The sequence below is a fragment of the Ochotona curzoniae genome, unplaced genomic scaffold, assembly GCF_017591425.1.
Source record: "Ochotona curzoniae isolate NIBS_2020 unplaced genomic scaffold, NIBS_Ocur_1.0 contig_517, whole genome shotgun sequence".
Lineage (NCBI taxonomy): Eukaryota > Metazoa > Chordata > Mammalia > Lagomorpha > Ochotonidae > Ochotona > Ochotona curzoniae.
In genome coordinates, this window is record NW_024466454.1 from 9,008,745 (window position 1) to 9,028,970 (window position 20,226).

The following is a 20,226-nucleotide window of genomic DNA, read 5'->3' on the forward strand; positions in this document are numbered from 1 at the left end:
GCAAATCTTTCAGATATATGTATATCTTAATATATATAATGTAATATAATGTGTATATAATATACACATTAAAATAGATGTATCTTTTTATATCTAGCTATGTAAATATCTATCTACATATTAATTTGGTCCCATTTTACAGAAGGAAAAGAGATGCACAGAATGTTTAAATAATGTTTTTCAAGGTTATATGTTGATCACAAGCAATGTGACTACAGAGCCCTTATTGTTAGCTATTATGTTACACTATGGGTTCAATAATTTGCCAAATCTTTTCCATTTTTTGCCTTTTTCATCCTGAAAATTCCTACAATATAATGAACATTTTGTGATTTTGTGAAGTTAAAAATCAGAAAGTGTGAGGCTGATATCGTACTATAGCAAGTTAAGCCACAGATTGTCATTTCATATTGGAGTGTTGGTTTAAGTGTTGGCTGTTCTTCTAATCCCTGTTTCCTGCTAACACACCTGTGAGGGCAGTAGGACATAGTGCATGTGTTTGAGTGCCTGACCTCAGCTTGTTCAAGACCACATAGTAGTAGCCATTTGGAGAGTGAACCAGCAGGTGAGAGATTTTTTTTTTTTTTTGGTCTCTGACTCTCGTTTTCTGTTTTTTCTCTTTCTCTATAACTCTGTCTCTCAAGTAAATAGATAAATGCTTTTAAAAAAGCTTACAAAAAGATTTCAGATACAACAGCTCCCAGTTTTCTGCTTCTATGACACCATGGCATTAAGGAATGTTACCCAAATGATGCCAGTAGCTAAAAGAAGAAATAATCCAATTTAAAGTTTTATGTATCATTTAATAATTACTCCTCTCAATAACTTTGAAACATTTTTAAATCTGATTAAGTAGATTAGAAATCTAATGTTTGCAGAAGAAAGTAAATGGCCCAAGATTACTTTATTAAAGTCCCGCCACCAAAGCCTGTGATTTTCCCTTGAGGAATATGGCATGATAGAAAATTAAGATTGCCAAGAAATTAGATGGCGAGGTCTGGGACTATGAGGCTGTAGGGAAATTGTGGCTGCTTTTCCTTCAAGTAACACTTATAACAAACTCCTACTCCCAAAGTTTCTGAAACATGCTGTTTCCCAGTCTTCTGTCTCATTTTTTTCCCCTCTTGCATCTCTGTTAGTCTCTTGGGCTTTTGAATCAGAGTCACTGCAAGACAGCATAAGGAGGTACACGATAAATTACTCTTTTCTGGTTTGGCAGGGTTCTTTGAATATTCATTTGATGCTACACCCTTTTTATATATATTGCCTCAGCATAGCCAAGCTGGCTGGCTAAGCAAGCTGATACATCAATGACTTGTGAATAAAGTGAGTAGATGTCTCTTTAAGTGACTGTTTCTGTCATGTGTTCTTTATGTCTGTCCAATACATTCATCTTCCAATTCCTCTCTACACCTAACAAAGGAGCAAATACTTAACAATAGTTTATGCATCATGGCCATTCTGTTGATATCTAGACCATCATCACTTCAACTTTTATGCTCATAACTTGTCTTTTATACTCTGCTTGCCACTCAAAGTTTTCCTGATTTTCCATTCCTAATCTATACTATTTGTATGTTAGCTGTCTTCACCCAATCTCTCATTATATCTGTTCACTATTGTATTCTATACCATAATTTTATATAGTGAAGACTCAATCTTCATACCCTTATCTAACTTCTTCATATATTATGTGGTCTATAACCAACGTAGTCAGATCTGTTATTTTTTAGTAGTCCACTTATTATTTTATTTTTGTTAATTTCCATCTAAATCCTTTATAATTCTTCCTTCTCTATACACCAGTCAGAAAGGCCAAGTAGGATAGAATTATGCCCACAGATATCACAGCATGAACAAAATCATGAAGTAACAAATGTGTTGTGTGTGGTATCATAAGAGAGTAAGATAAAATTTTAGTGGATGCATTGTAGATCATGAAGTAACTGCAGGCATTGTGAAACTGTTTCAATATAATTCCATACACTAGTGGGACACTATAAACTAGTTTTAAGCACAAGAATAAAGCAGTGAGGTTTGAGCTTCCACAGGAGACAGACTGAAAGGTCAGTTTGGCGTTCAAGCCTGGGAGGCTAAGTTCTTTTCATTTACAGAGAATGAAATGTGACAGTAGAAAAGCTTGAAATTCTGAGGCTGAAAGAGTAAAAAGTGTGATGGAAGATACATAAGCACATATTGAGGAGAAAGAATCAGGGATAGATAAGGTCTTGAAGGACAACTGTAGATCTGACGTCCCTATTTATGAAAATGATGTATGGGAAGTGATAATCATGGCAAGTTAGGTTTCAAGTCTTGGAAGGTGAGTGTTTTATTAATCTTTATGTATGACAGCTTAGTCTGTGATCTGTAGTAAAGTTGAGCCACCTTGTATTTTGAAATTAAACAGAATTATGGCCGTGGATGGTAAGAACGGAGGAGCCAGGGAATGCAAGCCACGGATATAGGCATCTTGTGTTTACCTTGTAGTAATCTAGCAGAAGAGAAAGGCAACAGTCCCAGCGCTGAGTAAAACTTGAGTACTGCTGGCAGAGCATGAAGAGGAATCAGATAGGGGTTATTAGCTGGTCGAAGTTTGATCGATGAGCACATTTGCTTCTACTAACCTCAGATAAGCAGGGCTACAAGTAAAAGTAAGGTATCAGCAAGGATTATTTTAATTTTTAGTTGTATCCACATTTGGTTTGTGTTTTCCTTAATCATCCACTAGCTCCAATTCGCACAAGTTCTGTGAAATTGTGGAAGTAAACCTTGAATTCTAAATATATGGTATAACTGCTTATTAAATATCATTTGGTAGCCTTTCAGACAAATTTCACCACAAATAATAAAAAAAACACACCACCCAATAATGGGTAATTATATGTCAACACATTTTATTAAATAAAAATTTAGAAAACCTATAGCAATTCAAAAACATAAGCTAACTTCTGAGAAAAAGCATCCAGGTATTCAGCTGATTCCATTTCACTCCACTTTCTCATCTTTGTATTTCCTCCCAATGCTGTGACCAAACAGGAACACAGGGTAAAAATAACCCTTTCCTTACAATTGCTATGTTGAACTGGCAAATTCCATATAAGAAACAGGCAGGGTTTAAAGGATTGCAAGATAAATTTTCATCACTGGAATAGAGACAGAGTAGTCCTCTAAAAGCTTATGTGGACACTGGTGTTGCTGCTAAAGGGAGTGCTGAACTCCCACTCCAAGCAACCCCCAGTTTCAGTCATCCTACCATCCACTGTCCACTGGCCAGCCCTCCTTTCAGGTGCTGGGCGGGTTGGGACTTGAATCTACAGTCGGTATCAGCTTCTTGGGTCCTGCCTTGTTCTTGCTTCTTTATAAATGTGAACTTTTCCAGATGGCCCAAGATTCCCTGTAATGTGTTAACATGTGGCATAAGTCATAGTTTTTTCAGGTTAGTCAGAGATTTTGGAATCCCTGAGCTTCTGGTTTTCTGTATCTTTTTAAACTTATGTGACCAAGAACAAACCATTTATGTATAGAGAACAAATTTCTCTACACACACACACACACACACACACACACACACACGTAATAGACCTTAAGTGGGCTTATTCATAGTACTAATTTAAAGAATTGTTCTGAAGCACAAGTGAGTTGATACTGAAAGCATTTTAGGATAGTGTCTATAATAATATTGCACAGTAGATACTCTGTTGTATTATAAATTATTGTTGTTTCTATATTATCATTTCCCCAAATAGAATCATAGCCCAAATGATAGACAAACTTACACTTTAGGGTACACTAGATAGTATAAGTTTTTACACAATAAAATTTATTAGTATTGTATTTTAACCATTAAGATTTATGATTTTGATCTTTCCTTATTGCCTTCTATTAGGAGAAAAAAGATATTGGAACCAAGAAGTGTCACTTCTGTTTTGTATTTCTCAATTCATGCTTCTCCAGGAACCACGCTAAACTCCTTTCCAGTCTCTAATACAAAGACATTTGTTTTTATCCATGTTTGTCTCTGCTGATTTCATGATTAAAAAATGACCTCAGCCCAGTGATCCACTACACACACTGTATTCTATTGCCAAGAGACAGGCTAAGTTCTTGTCACTTTCTCCAGACGACTCCATTCTCATCATTTGAAGAGCAGTGGCAGCAGACACCATGGAGCGGCGGAACCACAGTGGGAGGGTGAATGAGTTTGTGCTGCTGGGCTTCCCAGCTCCCGCACCACTGAGGGCCCTGATGTTTGCTCTGTCTCTGCTGGCGTATGTGCTGGTACTGACCGAGAACATGCTTATCATTATGGCAATCAGGAGCCACCCAACCCTCCATAAACCCATGTATTTTTTTCTGGCTAATATGTCCTTCTTGGAGATCTGGTATGTCACTGTCACTATTCCCAAAATGCTTGCTGGTTTTATTGGGTTTAAGGATCATAGACAGCTCATCTCCTTTGAAGGCTGTATGACACAGCTCTACTTTTTCCTGGGCTTGGGCTGCACTGAGTGTGTTCTCCTTGCTGTTATGGCCTATGATCGTTATGTGGCCATCTGTCATCCTCTCCAGTATCCTGTCATTGTCAGTGACCGGCTATGTGTGCAGCTGGCAGCTGGGTCCTGGGCTGGGGGTTTTGGCATTTCAATGGTCAAGGTTTTTCTCATTTCTCGGCTCTCTTACTGCGGTCCCAATATCATCAACCACTTTTTCTGTGATGTGTCTCCATTGCTCAACCTCTCCTGCACTGACATGTCCACGGCAGAGCTTACAGACTTTGTTCTGGCCATTTTTATCCTACTGGGACCACTTTCTGTTACTGGAGCCTCCTACATGGCCATCACCGGTGCTGTGTTGCGCATCCCCTCAGCTGCTGGACGCTATAAAGCCTTTTCAACCTGTGCCTCTCACCTCACTGTTGTAATCATCTTCTATGCAGCCAGTATCTTCATCTATGCCAGGCCAAAAGCACTCTCAGCTTTTGACACCAACAAGTTGGTTTCTGTACTCTATGCTGTCATTGTCCCATTGCTCAACCCTATCATTTACTGCTTGCGCAACCAGGAAGTCAAGAAAGCCTTGCGCCATACTTTGCACTTATACCAAGGCCAGGCCGTTAACCCCAGGAAAGCTGGCAGAGACAGGTAGAGAAGAGGTGGGACTTCTAACAAATGCTTTTGAACTGCTGGGCTAAATGTCTTCTAAAAGTCCAGTGGAGTCTATAGGGCCTAAACTAAGAAATAGCTTTAAGGTCGTCTGCAAGAAATGGAATTCTTCCTTGTAAAAAGTCCAGGAGGAAGGATGGAGTGGGAGCAATAAGCTGAGTTTCTTCAGGACAAGATCATGAAATACAGGCTAGAGACTAGCTCCATAATAGCTACCCTACTGTAATTTACACATGACCAATCTCATTCAAGGAAGCACAGACTTCATTATAGGAAAGCAACAGAAACTTTGATGGGAAGGTCTGCTTGTAGTCTCAGACCACCAGCTGCAGATTTAGAAGACGACAGGCTCAGAAGATCATTCTAGTGTGATACAAGGCAGGAAGATAAGCTAGCATCAGGTGTTGTTTTGATGACGTATCACCTCCTGAATAACATGAAGTATTAGGCTTCCTTTCCTGATTCCCCATGATTGGTGTTTATATTGAATTATTGGCTGAGTGAAGTTGTTTCTTTAATCTTTTATCTCCTTAATTAGAATTAAGCTATTTGGAGACAGAATCAAAACTGCTTGTGCATCATTTTGTGACCATAAAATTATAGTATTTAGTACATGATGGTTATGAATAAAATATATAATAAATAAGTATAATTTGGAGCCATGTAGGAAAGGTTCCTTTTAGGTGCCCATAGATGGGATTGGCAGGTGTAGCAAATAAATCTCTAAAACTTCACTAGGATACAAGAAGATGAAAATAGACTTATCCTTTTAGGAAGGAAATGTAGACATATGTACCACAAACCCTAAAAATATTGTGATCATTTTGATCCAGGGAATCATGTGTATGCAGACATTTTAACTTGTGGTGGCAAAATAGTAAATATGCTTAACTTTCATGAGTAGTGAGTTCATCAGGGGCCAGCATTAAGCTATGGTGGATAGAGCTGCGGTTTGTGATACTGTCATCAGAGTGCCAGTTTGAATCCTGTCTGCTCTGCTTGCAATCCAGCTTCCTGGTATACACCTGGGACTAGTAGAGCACAGTCCAATATTTTGACCCTTTCTACCCATGTAGGATTTCTTTATCCAATCTTTGGCCAGGACCAGATCTCGCTGTTGTGGCCATTTAGGGGGTAAACCATTTTTACTTGAAATTATCTAGTGTCATTTACTATTTTCTCACCTTTCCAACTGAACGAGAGAACTAAACCTTTCTTAACAAAGATTATTTTTAAAACAGTTGTTCAGAGTATCTATAAGGTTCATTTTATCTTGTTAGAAAACAGCTACGGTTATAAATTCAGTCATACTAAGAAATTTCAGTTCAAAGCAGACTAAAGAGGAAAGACGCTAATAGAATGTGGTAGGGTTGAACTGATTAGGAATAAGAAAATGATTTAATGGAAAAATTAATATATGAGTAAAGTAGTAGAATATGAATAGTAACTAGTGAAATCAATTTTGGTTTATTTGTTTTGACAAAGTGTTCATAACAATGAAAGGATTTTATTAGAGGAAACAATCTGGGTGAGAGGTATGTGAGAACTATAAAGTTGAAATTTTCCTACAAATACAATTACTTAAAGATTAAATTTTATTAGTCTATAAAACCGTACAAATAGAAGAAAGCAGCTTTAAGGATCTAATGATAAAGTAATATCAAAGAAGGGAAATATTGATTATCCTGTTTTGAGCAGAACACAATCTATATAAATATTGGAATGCTGTGTTCCCTAAATATGTGCAATTACTGCTAATAACAATGTGTGATGTTACATAGGTAGAGTAGTGAAATATTTGGAAATTAGCATGCCTGTTAGGGTATAGTTACAGGATGCATGAGTTGATGATCCTACGACGCTGATATCAGGCAGTAGATTTAACATTCTTGCATTTGATGACTTAGATGAAGGTGCTAAAATGACTGTAAAACTCTTTGAAGTAGTAACTTTAGCCAGCCAAGCCCATGTGGGTGTAAAATTCCAAATATTAATTTAAGATTGCAAGAAATGGCTGAAGGTTTTAAATGTATTGTAACTGTTAAAAATATTGTGCTCTGTGTTATTATTCTTTTTAAGGTGTAGAGATTATAATTTCCATCAAGTCACAAAAGTTTAAAAACTATTTTGTCTGCATTTATTTCTGCTGTTTCCAATAGATTGAAGGAATAATGTGTAGATGTTGTTATCTCATTTCTTGTAGCTGTCGCGTTGCTTTACAGATGTCACTTGCAATATGTTTGTTTAATTTTGGATATATAATTTTTCATTGACAAGATGTGTGCAAATGAAATAAATGTGAAGATACAGCTTTAGCTTTTAGTGTTAAGATGTATTGTATATAATAACTAGTTTCATTAATGGGATATTGTATTAAGGCTGTAACATAAAATAAATAAAAATGTATAAATTACTATTTATAAATAGAGCTTTCAAGTGCTCTAGAATATTTAAAATATTTCAGTGAAGTAGTGTGTTCACTATTTAAATACTGTTTTTATTAAAACATGGAGAATTGTGAGTCTTTGTACTTCTTTGATATTTAGAAATACCTGTTTGTATCAAATAAAGATATATTTATTAAGGATTTGGTAAACAAAATTAAGAGTGTCAGTTTAAGAAAATTTGACCAATAGAAAAAAATTTAAAAGCAGATTGTTAGTTTTTCTATGCCAAATAGTTTTGGCATTTTGACTGATTTCAGTGACTTATATAAAGCAAAGCCATACTATCTATTCCTTTTATATTACAGTGAAGTGTACATATACTAATATGTTTTTGCAAGATGTTTTTGGAATTTTTACCTTAATTTTTAATGTTCAGGACATTAAGGTATTGATGCTGTTTTTATTTAACTAATTGATAAGATAAAGTTAAAATAAAGGACAACTGAACATGTAGGCCCTACCCACATTTAGAGAAAAAGTATACCAGGTATCTTAGAAATCACCATTTGGAGCTTGCAAGTGTGAGTGGACAGTTCCATCTGTGGTAATGAGAGATCATCTACATGGCAAACAGTTCATTTCCTCTTGGAATCGTTCTTCAGATGATTATTGTCTCCCTGATTTTTGTTCCTTAGTCATACTTTATGAAGATCAGTGTCTACCAAGAATTAATTTTCATTCATCAGACGGTTCTTAGACAAAGCACTTAGTAAAGGAGAAGGGGAAGGGAAGGGCTAGGTCTCCTCCCTGCCACCTCCTAATCCACGCCCCCACACCTCCTACGCTCCACCTTGCCCTCTCCAAATCCCAAATAGTCACACATAGGTGTTCAGATTCTCCAGGACTTCAGAAAGTTTCTGGTGAAGTCTTCATTTTCCATGTCTGCTTCTGCTTGCACTTACTACCTTGTTGACTTGCTGAGAAATAACTGCATCTCTGGGGCCTTTGCTCTTATAAAACTTCAAGCAGCTGATAATTTTAAGGCTGCTTGGAGCACAATTATTAGCAGGACCTCTGAGAGCTCACTCAATTCTGGACACCTTGACAGACAGGAAGGGGTGTTCCTGGCACACAGTGCTCACAGGCAAAGTGCTTCCTGGAGGAGGCTATGGCCTGACCTTTAAACACTGTGGAGGCCTCATGTGTATCTCACCCTTTGCAGTCATCGTTCGGTGTTGTTTCTTATGCTGGTTTCACCACACTGAAAACCATCTTACTCATTCCTACTGATCAAATCTTGGATGTGATCCATATTTCAGCACACATATTTTATGTTTGTGCAGTTGTCAGAAAGAAGCCTTAGAGATTCAAGAAAAGTGAAATCAAATTTAAATTTATTTTGGTCCCAAGGCTTTGATTTTTTTAATTAATTACATTGCATTATGTGACACAGGTTCATAGGCTCTGGGATTCCCCCAACCCCTCCCTGTGCCTTCCCCACATGGTGGATTCCTCCACCTTGTTGCAGTATTACAGTTCAAATTCAGTCAAGGTTCTTTCTTGCAAACATATACCAAGGTTTTTTTTTTATATACATGAATATGAGGACTCAAAAAAATAATGAAAGAAAATGTGTATTATGAAAAAAACTATGTGAATTTCAGATATTTTTTTTCACCAAAGAGCCTTTTAATACATTTTTTCAACAAACTTTTTCAAATATGCATGTATAATCTTTTTTTTACATTTTATTATTATTATTATCATTTTATGATACAATTCCATAGAGTCCTGGCATTTCCTTATCCCCTCCTCAATTCCCTCACCCCCACCTAGTTCCTCTATATCAGTACTGAAATATCATTTTTCATACACAGTCATATGTCAATCATTGTGGGCATGAACAATGGCAGAGAGTCCAGAATCCTATTGTCAAGATACAGTGAACAGTTTCATTGTAAGTCCATCTTTGTCTGGAAGTAGAAATGCATACTACATTGGATCCTCACATCTGGATGTTAGTCTCCATTTCACAGCTACTGTACATCCCCTCAAATGAACAGTCATGATGCAAAATCAACAATAGAAAGAAAAATAGAAATTTACAATGCCATGAAGTTAAATGACATGTTACTAGATATGACAGTCTCCATTACACAGCTATCATACATCCCCTTAAATGAAGAGCCACAAAACAAAATCAACATCAGGAAGAAAAAAGAAATTAACAACACCATGAAGTTAAATAACATGCTACTAAATGACTAACTTGTAGCTGAAGAAGTGAAAATCAAGAACCTTCTTGCAGAAAATGATGCCACTGCATGATCTACGAATCATTGAATGATTTAATCAGAAGAAAGTGTTTTAAAGATATGCAACTAACAGAAAACAACAAAACCCATGTGATACAGTTTCCGCTGACTTTTGTTGAAGTTAGTCCCTTCTAGACAATAAATAGAGGAGTTTTATTTTTTAAATCCAGTCTACTAATCAATGATGTTTGATTGAGCTTAAGCCATTTACATTCAGGGTTAATATGTATGGATTGTACTTTGGTCACGTCATTTTAGGAATGAGTTGTTCATTGGTTTAGTCTTCTGTTGTCATTTTACTGGGATGTTCTTCCCATTTGCCTTTGGTTTTGGTAGGTGCTATTGCTCTTCACTGTTAAGAGAACATTTTGAAGCATCATTTGTAGGGCAGATTTGAAAGAGGCAAATTCTTTTAGCTTTTCTTTACTGTGGAAGAATTTTATTTCATTTTCAAAGAAAAAAGTAAGCTTTGCTGGGTATGTTATCCTAGGCTGACAATTTTTTTCTTTTAGAATCTGGAATATGTCACTCCATTCTCTTCTGGCCTGTAGAGTTTCCTGTGAGAGATCACCTGTGAGTTTAATTGGCATTCCTTTATATGGCAATTGATTTTTTTCACGTGCACATTTCAGGATTTTTTTCCTTATGTTCAATTGAAGAGACCTTGATGATCATGTGTCTTGGTGAAGATCACTTTTGATCAAACCTGTTGGGAGTTCTGTGCCCCTCCTGGATCTGGTTTCCCAATTCTTTCTCTAGATTAGGGAAATTTTCCTTGATTATTTTATTAAGTTTATTTGCAAACTCAACTTCTCTTTCTGCACCTTCTGGGACTCCCATAACTCTTAGTTTTGGCCTCTTAATAGTGTCTTTCAATTCTTGAATACTTTTTTGGCCTGATCCAGCTCTGCTTCCAGCTTATTGTTCACTTCCCCCTGGTGACAGGAGATATCTGCCAATTCTGAGACTTTTTCTTCTGCTTGCTTCATTCTATTTGGAGACTCTCCACTGTACTTGTAATTTGCTCCACTGTGTTCTTAATTTCTGATATATCAGCCTTGATTTGCTTTACTGCTTCCTTAAATTCTTTGAGCTCTTGTATGTGCTTCTCATTGTTGATCAGAAGCTTTAAAATGAATTTTATGAATTCTGTGTCCCCCATTTTCTAGATGTCTTCCTCAGTTAACTCTGAGGTTGGCATAGGGCTTTGCTCCTTTGCAGGGGAGTCTTCATTAATATTCATTGTGCCTTTGTCTCCTCTTTTGCTCTTGGTCATTATATTTCTGGTTAGCAGAGTCTTCTCCTTGTGGCAGGTTTCTAAGCTATGTCATCCACAAGTCTACAATGTGATTTTACTTAGTGCAGTTGGTACACAACTTTTTGCTTGCAACCAAGTATGCCACTCCCTCTAGAGAGTTCCAGGTCTGGGTTCTTATGTTACATTTCCACCGTGGTCTCCACGGCCCCAGCTCTTGGCTCACCACTCTCCACCTCCTGTGATACTGTGCTGAGGCTGCACCATTGTCTCTGCAACCTTCCTCCAACTTTGGGTTGGAGCAGGTCCCCAGATTAGAGAGACACCAGGTGTCCTATCTAGTTAGGTTGTTGGTGGTGCTGATCTTGTTGGAACCTGTTGGACGTTAGGTCTTGGTGCCACATGGATCTATTTTTACTGGTGCGATGCCACAGTCGGTATTATTTTCCAGCAGGCCCAGTGCAATCCAGGGAACTCAGTGAGTTTTTGTGAGCTCAGCACATGTGCAGTTCACTCTTGTCCCCTGCAGTCCCAAAGCTATTGCCACACTGTACAAAATGGTGCCTGATGTACCACTACCAGAGTTCTCGATCTGCTGGCCGTCAGTTCTAAGGGCTACCCAGACCTGCCCCAGGTGGAATCTATAGAATGTCACTTTGCTGCAGTTCACTGAGCTCACTTCCAGCTCAGCGTATGCTCAGGCCTTTCCGTTGCCTTTGCCTCTTTACACAAAATGGCACCCAATTTGGCTCTAGGGGGCTGACTGGGCTGTGAAATTCATCCTGTTCTCGCACTGTCCATCTGGGATCTGCTGCTCTGTTTCTGCTCCTGGTCAAATCGAATGGACCAGCAGGATGGACAGTTCTTTGTCTGGGTTCACCTCCCAAGCTCCCACTGAAAGTCCTTTCCCATCTGTTTGCCGTGGAGTTCCAGATGCTGGTGGAGTTCAGATCACTGAATGCCACTGGAATATGAGTCACTGTAACACAACACTGTTGTGTCTGCTGCTTTCCTGTGTCTGTCAGTCTCCAGGTACCCCTCTGCTGTTGTTTTGTCCTCTCCTATTTCCTGAAATATGTCCTCTCTTCTTCATCCTGATTAAATGTTTTTCCATCTGTTTAAACCTTTCTTTACCCTATTCCACCATCTTTATTCTCCAAAATATACATGTATAATCTTGCATCTTAATTTGGAGCTTGACATGACTGAATGTACTGAAAAATTAGCTTCTGTTACTAAGTTTTATAGATTAATCAACTGTTGACTGATGATAAATTTCTAAATCAAATGTTGAAAGTATAATAGAGTCTAGGTTAGGAACCAGATCTTAAGGCTGTTGAACCAAAAATCTTTTCTATCATGCTATTCCTAAACTGTTTTTAATCACCTGAGTCCTCTCTTGAATGACATTGTTTAGTAAAATATTTTCAATTGTGCTAAGTTAAAAGTTTTTTTCTCCTCTTATAGTTTCCAGAGCATTTTGTTTTTGCTTGATGTGTCTCAGGGGACATTTTATGGTCCTTATAGTGTATCCTTCTTTGACTTACATCATTACAAGTTTCCAAAGACCAAGCACCATGACTTACAGATTTTAAGTCTGAAGAAAGTGTATTACAGCATCCTACATATAATGAAATTGTTAAATACATCTTGATAGTAGGATGCTGGAGTTCTGTTGATCATGCCTACAATATCAGGGTTCAGTTAAGTAGCAGAATGATGGACTTGTGACTGTTTTGGAAGAACTATACTATTGTAATAGCATAGGAGAAATTGGTAGGGGTAAGAGAAAACCCAGAAAATAAGGAACTGTATCATAAACAATTTGAAAAGATCAATAAAAAAACCCCAACTTAATGAGACCAGTAAGTATTCTTCTTTTTTTTTTTTAAGTAATGGGCTTTCCTTATCCTATTAACTCACTTATGTTTCTTATCTTGGTTTTTAAATGATTTTGCATCACAGTATCCTGCACACACACACACACACACACACAGACACACACACACACACACACACACACACAAAGAAAGAAAGCACCTTTCTATGCCCTCAGGTAAAGATAGACAAGTCCAGGTATAAACAGGAATTGATGGGTAGCTAGAGGGAGCTTCAGCTTCCCTGTCCAGATCCCCTGGACATAGGCTTGGCAGTACACACAGTTTCCTTGGACCCTGGAGAGAATAAATGTAAGTGAGCCCCCTGGGGAAAAGACAGGGCAGGTCAGGTGAGTGCTGAATATATTCTGCCTGAGCTTCTATTTTCCTGCTTTAGCATTATAGCACCTACAATGACGTCTCAGCAAACACAAGGCACAGATATTCTGGGAATGTAAAAATCTGCAAGGCTTTTTTTTCTCAGTTTCAGTTCAAATGTCTAAAGAACTTTTCATTCTTACAGAGAGGACAAATGGACATTGGTAAGAAGTCACAAATATCAGGTGAGATAGATTTTTGAATACATATCCAAGGAATGTAGAGAAGAATTGGGAAGATGTCATCTGGTACTGTTCCTGAGCAGAAGGATAACACTGGGGAGGTGTGGGGGGGGAATGAACAGGGAAATTCAGGTTCATTGCAACTTTATTCACATTAAGTGTAATCTGGATACATGTGGGGTCTTTGGGAGTTGTTTAAGGAAACAAAGGGTATGTTCCTTGTTCTAGAAGAAATACATTGTTAAGTTGTTTCTTAAGAACAATCTCATATAAGATTGGAAAAACTATGTTGTATAGTGACATGATTTCTTTTCTTGAGTAACAGAGAGTTCCAGGTCTTAGAAGTTTTGGTTCTGAGAGCAAGGATAGTAAGGAGAATTATAAATATATCCGTGTTTCAACATGGACCCTGATAAGATATGTTCATGGCAAAAAGGGTGGAGAGGAATTGAAACCATGAGGAGCAGGCTTGACTACATGAAAGCAATAATTTAGAGAGAAGATGGGAATAATGGTGACCTGAATCTAGAACTGTTTAAAGGGTTGAGCTGTTCTCCAGCAAATTTGGGTTTACCTAAACTTCTATAAGGTAAGTACAAGTGAGTCAAAGATAACAAATGCTGCACATATGAACATGTGTTTGATCATATGTGAATACTAATACATGTGCTTGAATGAGCATGAATCAATGAACTGGGATATTTGTTGATAGCTACACGTTATAAAGAACAATAAGGAACAGTCACGGATCAAGTCTTATGTGGTTTCTGCGTATTATCACATTTAATTCTCATGGCAGATCAGTCACTTTTGTTATACAGAAGAACATACTGAAGCATACTTTTAGGGTTAAGCAATCTTTTAGGGTGGCTACTACATCTGCTATCACTCTAAAACACAGGCTGTTAAATTCTATAGGGAAGAATGTGTGCTGACCAGGATGTAGAATGAAATCCATGTTGCTTTACAAAGGAGGGCCTCTAAGGCTAGAACACGGGAAAACTCACTACTGTGCTTTCAGAACTAGTTGCTTTTCCCAGGAAAAGTGGTCTAAGACATTGTGTAAGTAGGATCTACCGCAGAAGTTGGAGGTGTCACCGGAGGCTGTGTACAGAGACAATAGCTATAGGGGGTAATTTAATGCTGTGTTCCAGATAGGAGCACTGCTATGGAAACAGAAAATGGTGTCAATAACATGTATTCTAGTATCTGATCCTTTAGCATCTCTCCATAAAAACAAGTCTGGCTGATATACTACTCTCTTGGTACAACATAAAAAAGCACTTGGAGGTCAGAATGTACAATTTTTGAGGGAAAGAACTAAATTCAGGCATTATGACAAAGTGATTTTCATAATGTTCCAAAAATGACCCTGTGGTAAAATAATTCTATAAAATAAGGCTAAAATAGTATGTCTAGCGTCCTCTCTTCTTCTCTCCCTCCCTCTCTCTCTCTCTCTCACACACACACACACATATCCTTGTATCCTTGTATCCTTGTACTACACTCAATGCTGTCAGTCTTTCTTCACTCTTCTCTGGAAGATGCTAAACAGTGATTGGTATTGGTATTTAGAAAGATGGATGATCTGAAACCAGGACCTAGGTCTCATGTTCTCAGATGTTGTGGTCATGAAAGTATCTACCGGATTGGGTATTAGCATAGGGATTTCTGTTACTCCTTGTTACATGCCCACATCCCATGTTGAAGTGCCTGGTTTGAATTCTGGTGACTTCACTTCCAACCCTGCTTCCTGCTAGTGTACAGCTTTGGAGGTTGCAGAAGAAAATGTAGGTGCTTGGGGCACTGACACTCTCATCAAAAAACTGGAAGGAATTCTAGGATCCTGGCTTTGGCCTGGCCCAGTCCCAAGTGTTGCAGACAATTGGACAATGAATGGAAAACCTTTCATAAAAAATTAAAAATAAAAGTGTAAGCTCCAGATGTGTCAAACATGTGCAGCATATGTCTGTACTTCCTTAAGGGAGATCTTCACTTGTCAGTCCAATATCTGTGCTTGCTAGTCAATGTCATAGGCATTTTATTCACAGTTGTGAAAGAAAATATTTTGGGTTTTGGAGGATTGCTTTGGGAAGTGATTGCAGATGAGGCACTTCATCTAGTTTTTGTAGCTATCTCCTAAATGAAGCCAGTACTACTGATTCCTTAGAAACAATTTTTGGGGAATGTAAAAGAAACAGAGGAAAGTGTGTGGAAAACCCAAAAAGAGAGATTATGTGTGCATTGGGAACACAATGTAGTTGAATATTTCTGGCACATCAATGACATTTAGATGTTCAAAAGAGATGAATGAGTTGGGGAAAAAAGGATTAAGAAGTTAAATGATTTCTATCTGTAATAACTAAAGTGTTTGCATTGCAAGAAAAATTTCTTCTACACCATACTATCCTCCATATTTTATTTCAGGCAGGAATATAAGTTTGTGTAGGGTATCTTAATCAAAAGGAGAACCTGAACCAATGTAAAAGACAGGGGGACACACACACACACACATAACATAACGAATTGATGTATATTTAAAAAGGAGCTGTGAGTAGTGAGCTAGGGATGTTGAAATAATTATCAGTGAGTGAAGTTAGAAATGGTAGAATGTTTTAATTCTAAGAAATTGCCATTTTGAAATTGATAGAAATGTGTGTTTTATGTTAGAAATAGAGTTCCTGCAAACAAAAATTATTTTATTAATTATCCTATTTTTTAAAGAAGGTTGAATGAAGTTACTTTGGTCTCTCCTTTTATGCCACAGGCATCCTCATTGTTCAGGGCATTGCCATAGAAGACTTCAGTGTCTCTCAGAGCTTTCCGTCGTTCTGGGGATGAACATCACCCTGGTCCATGAATTCATCCTGGTGGGCTTCCCCACCGCCCCGTGGCTGCAGACATTGCTTTTTTTCCTCTTCCTTGTGGTCTACCTGTTAGTGATAGCAGAGAATCTTATCATCATGCTCACCGTTTGGATCACTGGCTCCCTTCACAAGCCCATGTACTATTTCCTGAGTAGCTTGTCCTTTCTAGAGGTGTGGTATGTCTCTGTGACTGTCCCAAAGATGCTGGATGGGTTCCTCCTGCAGAGACGGAACATCTCCTTCACAGGTTGTATGACCCAGCTCTACTTTTTCATCTCACTGGCCTGCACAGAGTGCGTGCTCCTGGCAGCCATGGCCTATGACCGCTATGTGGCCATCTGCCACCCTCTTCGATACCCAGTCATCATGACCACTGGTTACTGTGTACAGTTAATTGCCTTCTCTTACATGACTGGTTTTATGATTACTGTCATCAAAGTATATTTTATTTCACATGTCACCTTTTGTGGCTCTAATGTCATGAATCACTTTTTCTGTGATATCTCACCAATCCTCAAACTGGCATGCAAAGACATGTCCACAGCTGAGCTAGTGGACTTTGCTCTGGCTATTGTCATTCTTATCTTTCCTCTCACTACCACTATTCTCTCCTATATCTACATTGTTTCTACTATTCTGCATATACCCTCCACCCAGGGAAGGACAAAGGCGTTTTCTACATGTGCATCTCATCTCACTGTGGTCATAATTTATTATACAGCTATGATTTTTATGTATGCTCGACCTAGAGCTATTGCATCATTTAATTCCAACAAGCTGATATCAGCTGTGTATGCAGTTCTCACACCCATGCTGAACCCATTTATCTACTGTCTAAGGAACCAGGAAGTCAAGAATGCTATCAAGAAGACCCTTGGTGGTGGCCAGTGCTTCTTGCTCATCTGAGACCGACTGCTTTAAGTAACTGACTGTATCTCATTAAGCATGTCATTCCCATGTGAAATTATCCTTCTGTTTATTATCATCACTGCTCCTCAGAGCTGCATTCTGATAGAAATTGCAAAACAGGAGAAGTAAAAACAAAGTGTAAGGTATAAAGAATATACCATATCAATAAGCACAACTTTAACCACAAAGATATGTAAGTGCTGTAAAATGAATATATAAAAATAAAAATGAATATATAAAAATACATATTTAATATATATTAGACAAATATTTCAATTCCCATATTTATAATAAATTTGAAGTACCCTCCTTTCTTCAAGATATGTTTTAGATATGCAAAGTTTGTTTCAATTTTAGTATATGTGCTGCCAAAGCAAGCGCAATGTGCAAAGTTTGAAAAATAAAATTCAAAAATTTGGTGTCAAATCTATATGCTGGTTTGCAACCAAGTCTGAATAGATGCCATGTTCTTTACATTACTTGTCTAAATTATGGTCACATATATCTCTTTTGTCTTTATTTTCATAACTTGCCTATCATTAATTGGATGAATACATCAATAATCTTTCTCAAATTTAAATTAATACAAAATCTTTTATTATTTGCTAATATTCCACATTAAGAAATCAGAAAACAACCCTAAAACTTTTCTAGGCAATTAACGTATTTTACAAACAATAGTTAATCTTTAGCTCTGAAATCCCTCTTTACTTAAAGTTTCTATATTTAAAAAAGTAAAGGAAAAACTGCAAAACTATCCAATGAAATAAAGAAAGTGCATTAATTGAATAGAATATCATATCTTGGAAAGTATCATGGAACAGAAGAAATGATAGTAAGGGGAAAGCTTGCAAATTCTTGAACAAAAACTTTTAAAAATGAATTGTTTAGTGGAAAAATCCTGAAATTTTAGATTGTTGGTCTTAAGTTTATATGATAGTGTGTGATGATAATGTTAAAGAAAATAAAAACTCTTGATCATATGAGCACTATTTTTTAACATCTTTCAAAATTTCTACAAATATAAATTTATTTTCAGAAGCATACTTTTAAGAAAAAGGTGTGGGAATTTGGTTCAGTGCTTAAAGATCTTGGTTGGGAAACGCATATTGAATATCATAGTACCTAGATTAAGTCCTGCTTTTGCTTCCCATTTTATCTTCCTACTAATGCATAACCTGGGAGTCAAAAGATGATGGCTTATGGTCTTGGAACTTTGCCAGCTCTGTTGAAACCTGCGTTGAATTCCAGGCCCCTGATTTCAACCTGGTCCAGCTCTGGCTTTGCAGGCATTTGGGGGAATAAATGGGTAGGTGAAGGATCTGCTTCTACTGTTCAAATAAAATTGAAATAAATAGAGAAACACATTAATATATATATATTTGGCTTTTTATATCACACAATTAAATGAAATTGCACTGGTTTCAATGCTTTGTGTGTCAATAAAGGTGTTCTACCTATTCCTTGTTTTTTTCTTACAGTGATGTGCATAGCAAATACCTGTTTTTAACTGAAAAATTCTTCTAATTTATACTTACATTAATTCTTATGAAATTCATAAATTGATGCTTTTTTCATTTAGCCAACAAAGTTAAAACAATGAATAATTGATATGTAGTTATTTCATGTACATTTAAAGTTCATATTATATACGTTTTTTAGAAATCACCATTTGCTACTGGTAAGTCTGAGTAGACAGTTCCATCAAGGGATAAATAGAGATGATCCTGTGTGGCTTGTGCCTTTATTTTGTCTTAAAATCACTTCCTGTAGAATAAGTTCCTTTGCTCATTGAGGTACAAGAGCTTCTTCTGGGGTTTACTCTTGCAGTTGTTTTTAAGTTTCACAGTTATTGTCACCCAACTGGTTGCAAATCCCTAAGTACTGGAAAACTTGAAAGAGGGCTGTCAGTTCACCTTGTTCTCAGCACATGGTGCACGCCTTCCAAGTTCTCATTCAATGCCCACATGTTTCCTCTGGTCCTTGGCAGTGAGTGGTCCTTGAAGTGAAATCAGGCCATCAGATACTCCATTACTCTGTCTTCTGATTAATAGCTATCATTATTGTGTGTTTTCCACACTAATTTTTCCATTCCAAGAGCAGTTTCATCTTCTAATAATGATATCTTGGCTTCGTCTTACATTCCAGCATGATTATAATTTTCCCTTGTATATGTTATCATAAAGCAGTTTTAGATTGGCTTTTCAGATAGTTATGTCTTTTTTTCTCCAAATTTCCTTGAGATGTGACTGGCAAAACTATCTTTGCATGTACAATGTAATATTCTGATATAAGAGGATGTTATGAAATTAATCACAATCAATCCAATTAACATAGTTGTCACCTTACGTTGCAATCCTTTTGGGAGAACAGTTGAGACCAACTCACATAGTACATTTCTAATATTTAAAGGAAAAAAAGTATTTGGAGAATTATATAAAAATAATCATGGGTTTCAATTTTTTGCAACCCAATAAACTCATCTTCTAACTCCCTTTTTTCTTTTTCTTTTTATTGAATGCATGGATGGAGATCTTAATATCATATGAATTTTATGACAAAAATATAAAGAATAAAGAGCGTATTATTATGTAGGGTACATAGTTTAGTGAAGGCAACGTTCATAACTACTTATAAATATGTACAGCTTATCTTATTCTGTTTACATATTAACTTTGAAATGAGGGAAAGCATGCTTTTCTTTTTTCTGTGTCTGATTTTACTTAGAACAATGAATTCTAGTTTCATGCGTTTTGTTACAAATGTCAAAACTTTTTTAGGGCTTAGTAATATTTCACTGTGGATAATTACCACATTTTTAATGCAATCATTCATTGAGGGACATTTCAGTTGAGTCCATATCTTGTGCAATAAGATGCAAGAAACATGAATGT

The 20,226-nt window shown here is 37.0% G+C and overlaps 2 protein-coding genes across 2 annotated transcripts; both read left to right on the forward strand.

The window, feature by feature from the left end:
* The first annotated feature begins 4,158 nt into the window (after positions 1-4,158).
* On the forward strand, positions 4,159-5,145 carry LOC121162154 (olfactory receptor 226). Its single transcript, XM_040989003.1, has one exon. The coding sequence runs from the start codon at positions 4,165-4,167 to the stop codon at positions 5,143-5,145; it is 981 nt and encodes a 326-aa protein (XP_040844937.1). The 5' UTR covers positions 4,159-4,164.
* Positions 5,146-16,390: 11,245 nt separating this feature from the next.
* On the forward strand, positions 16,391-17,329 carry LOC121162189 (olfactory receptor 6-like). Its single transcript, XM_040989029.1, has one exon. It carries the CDS (start codon positions 16,394-16,396, stop codon positions 17,327-17,329), a length of 936 nt encoding a protein of 311 aa, XP_040844963.1. The 5' UTR covers positions 16,391-16,393.
* The last annotated feature ends 2,897 nt before the right edge of the window (positions 17,330-20,226 follow it).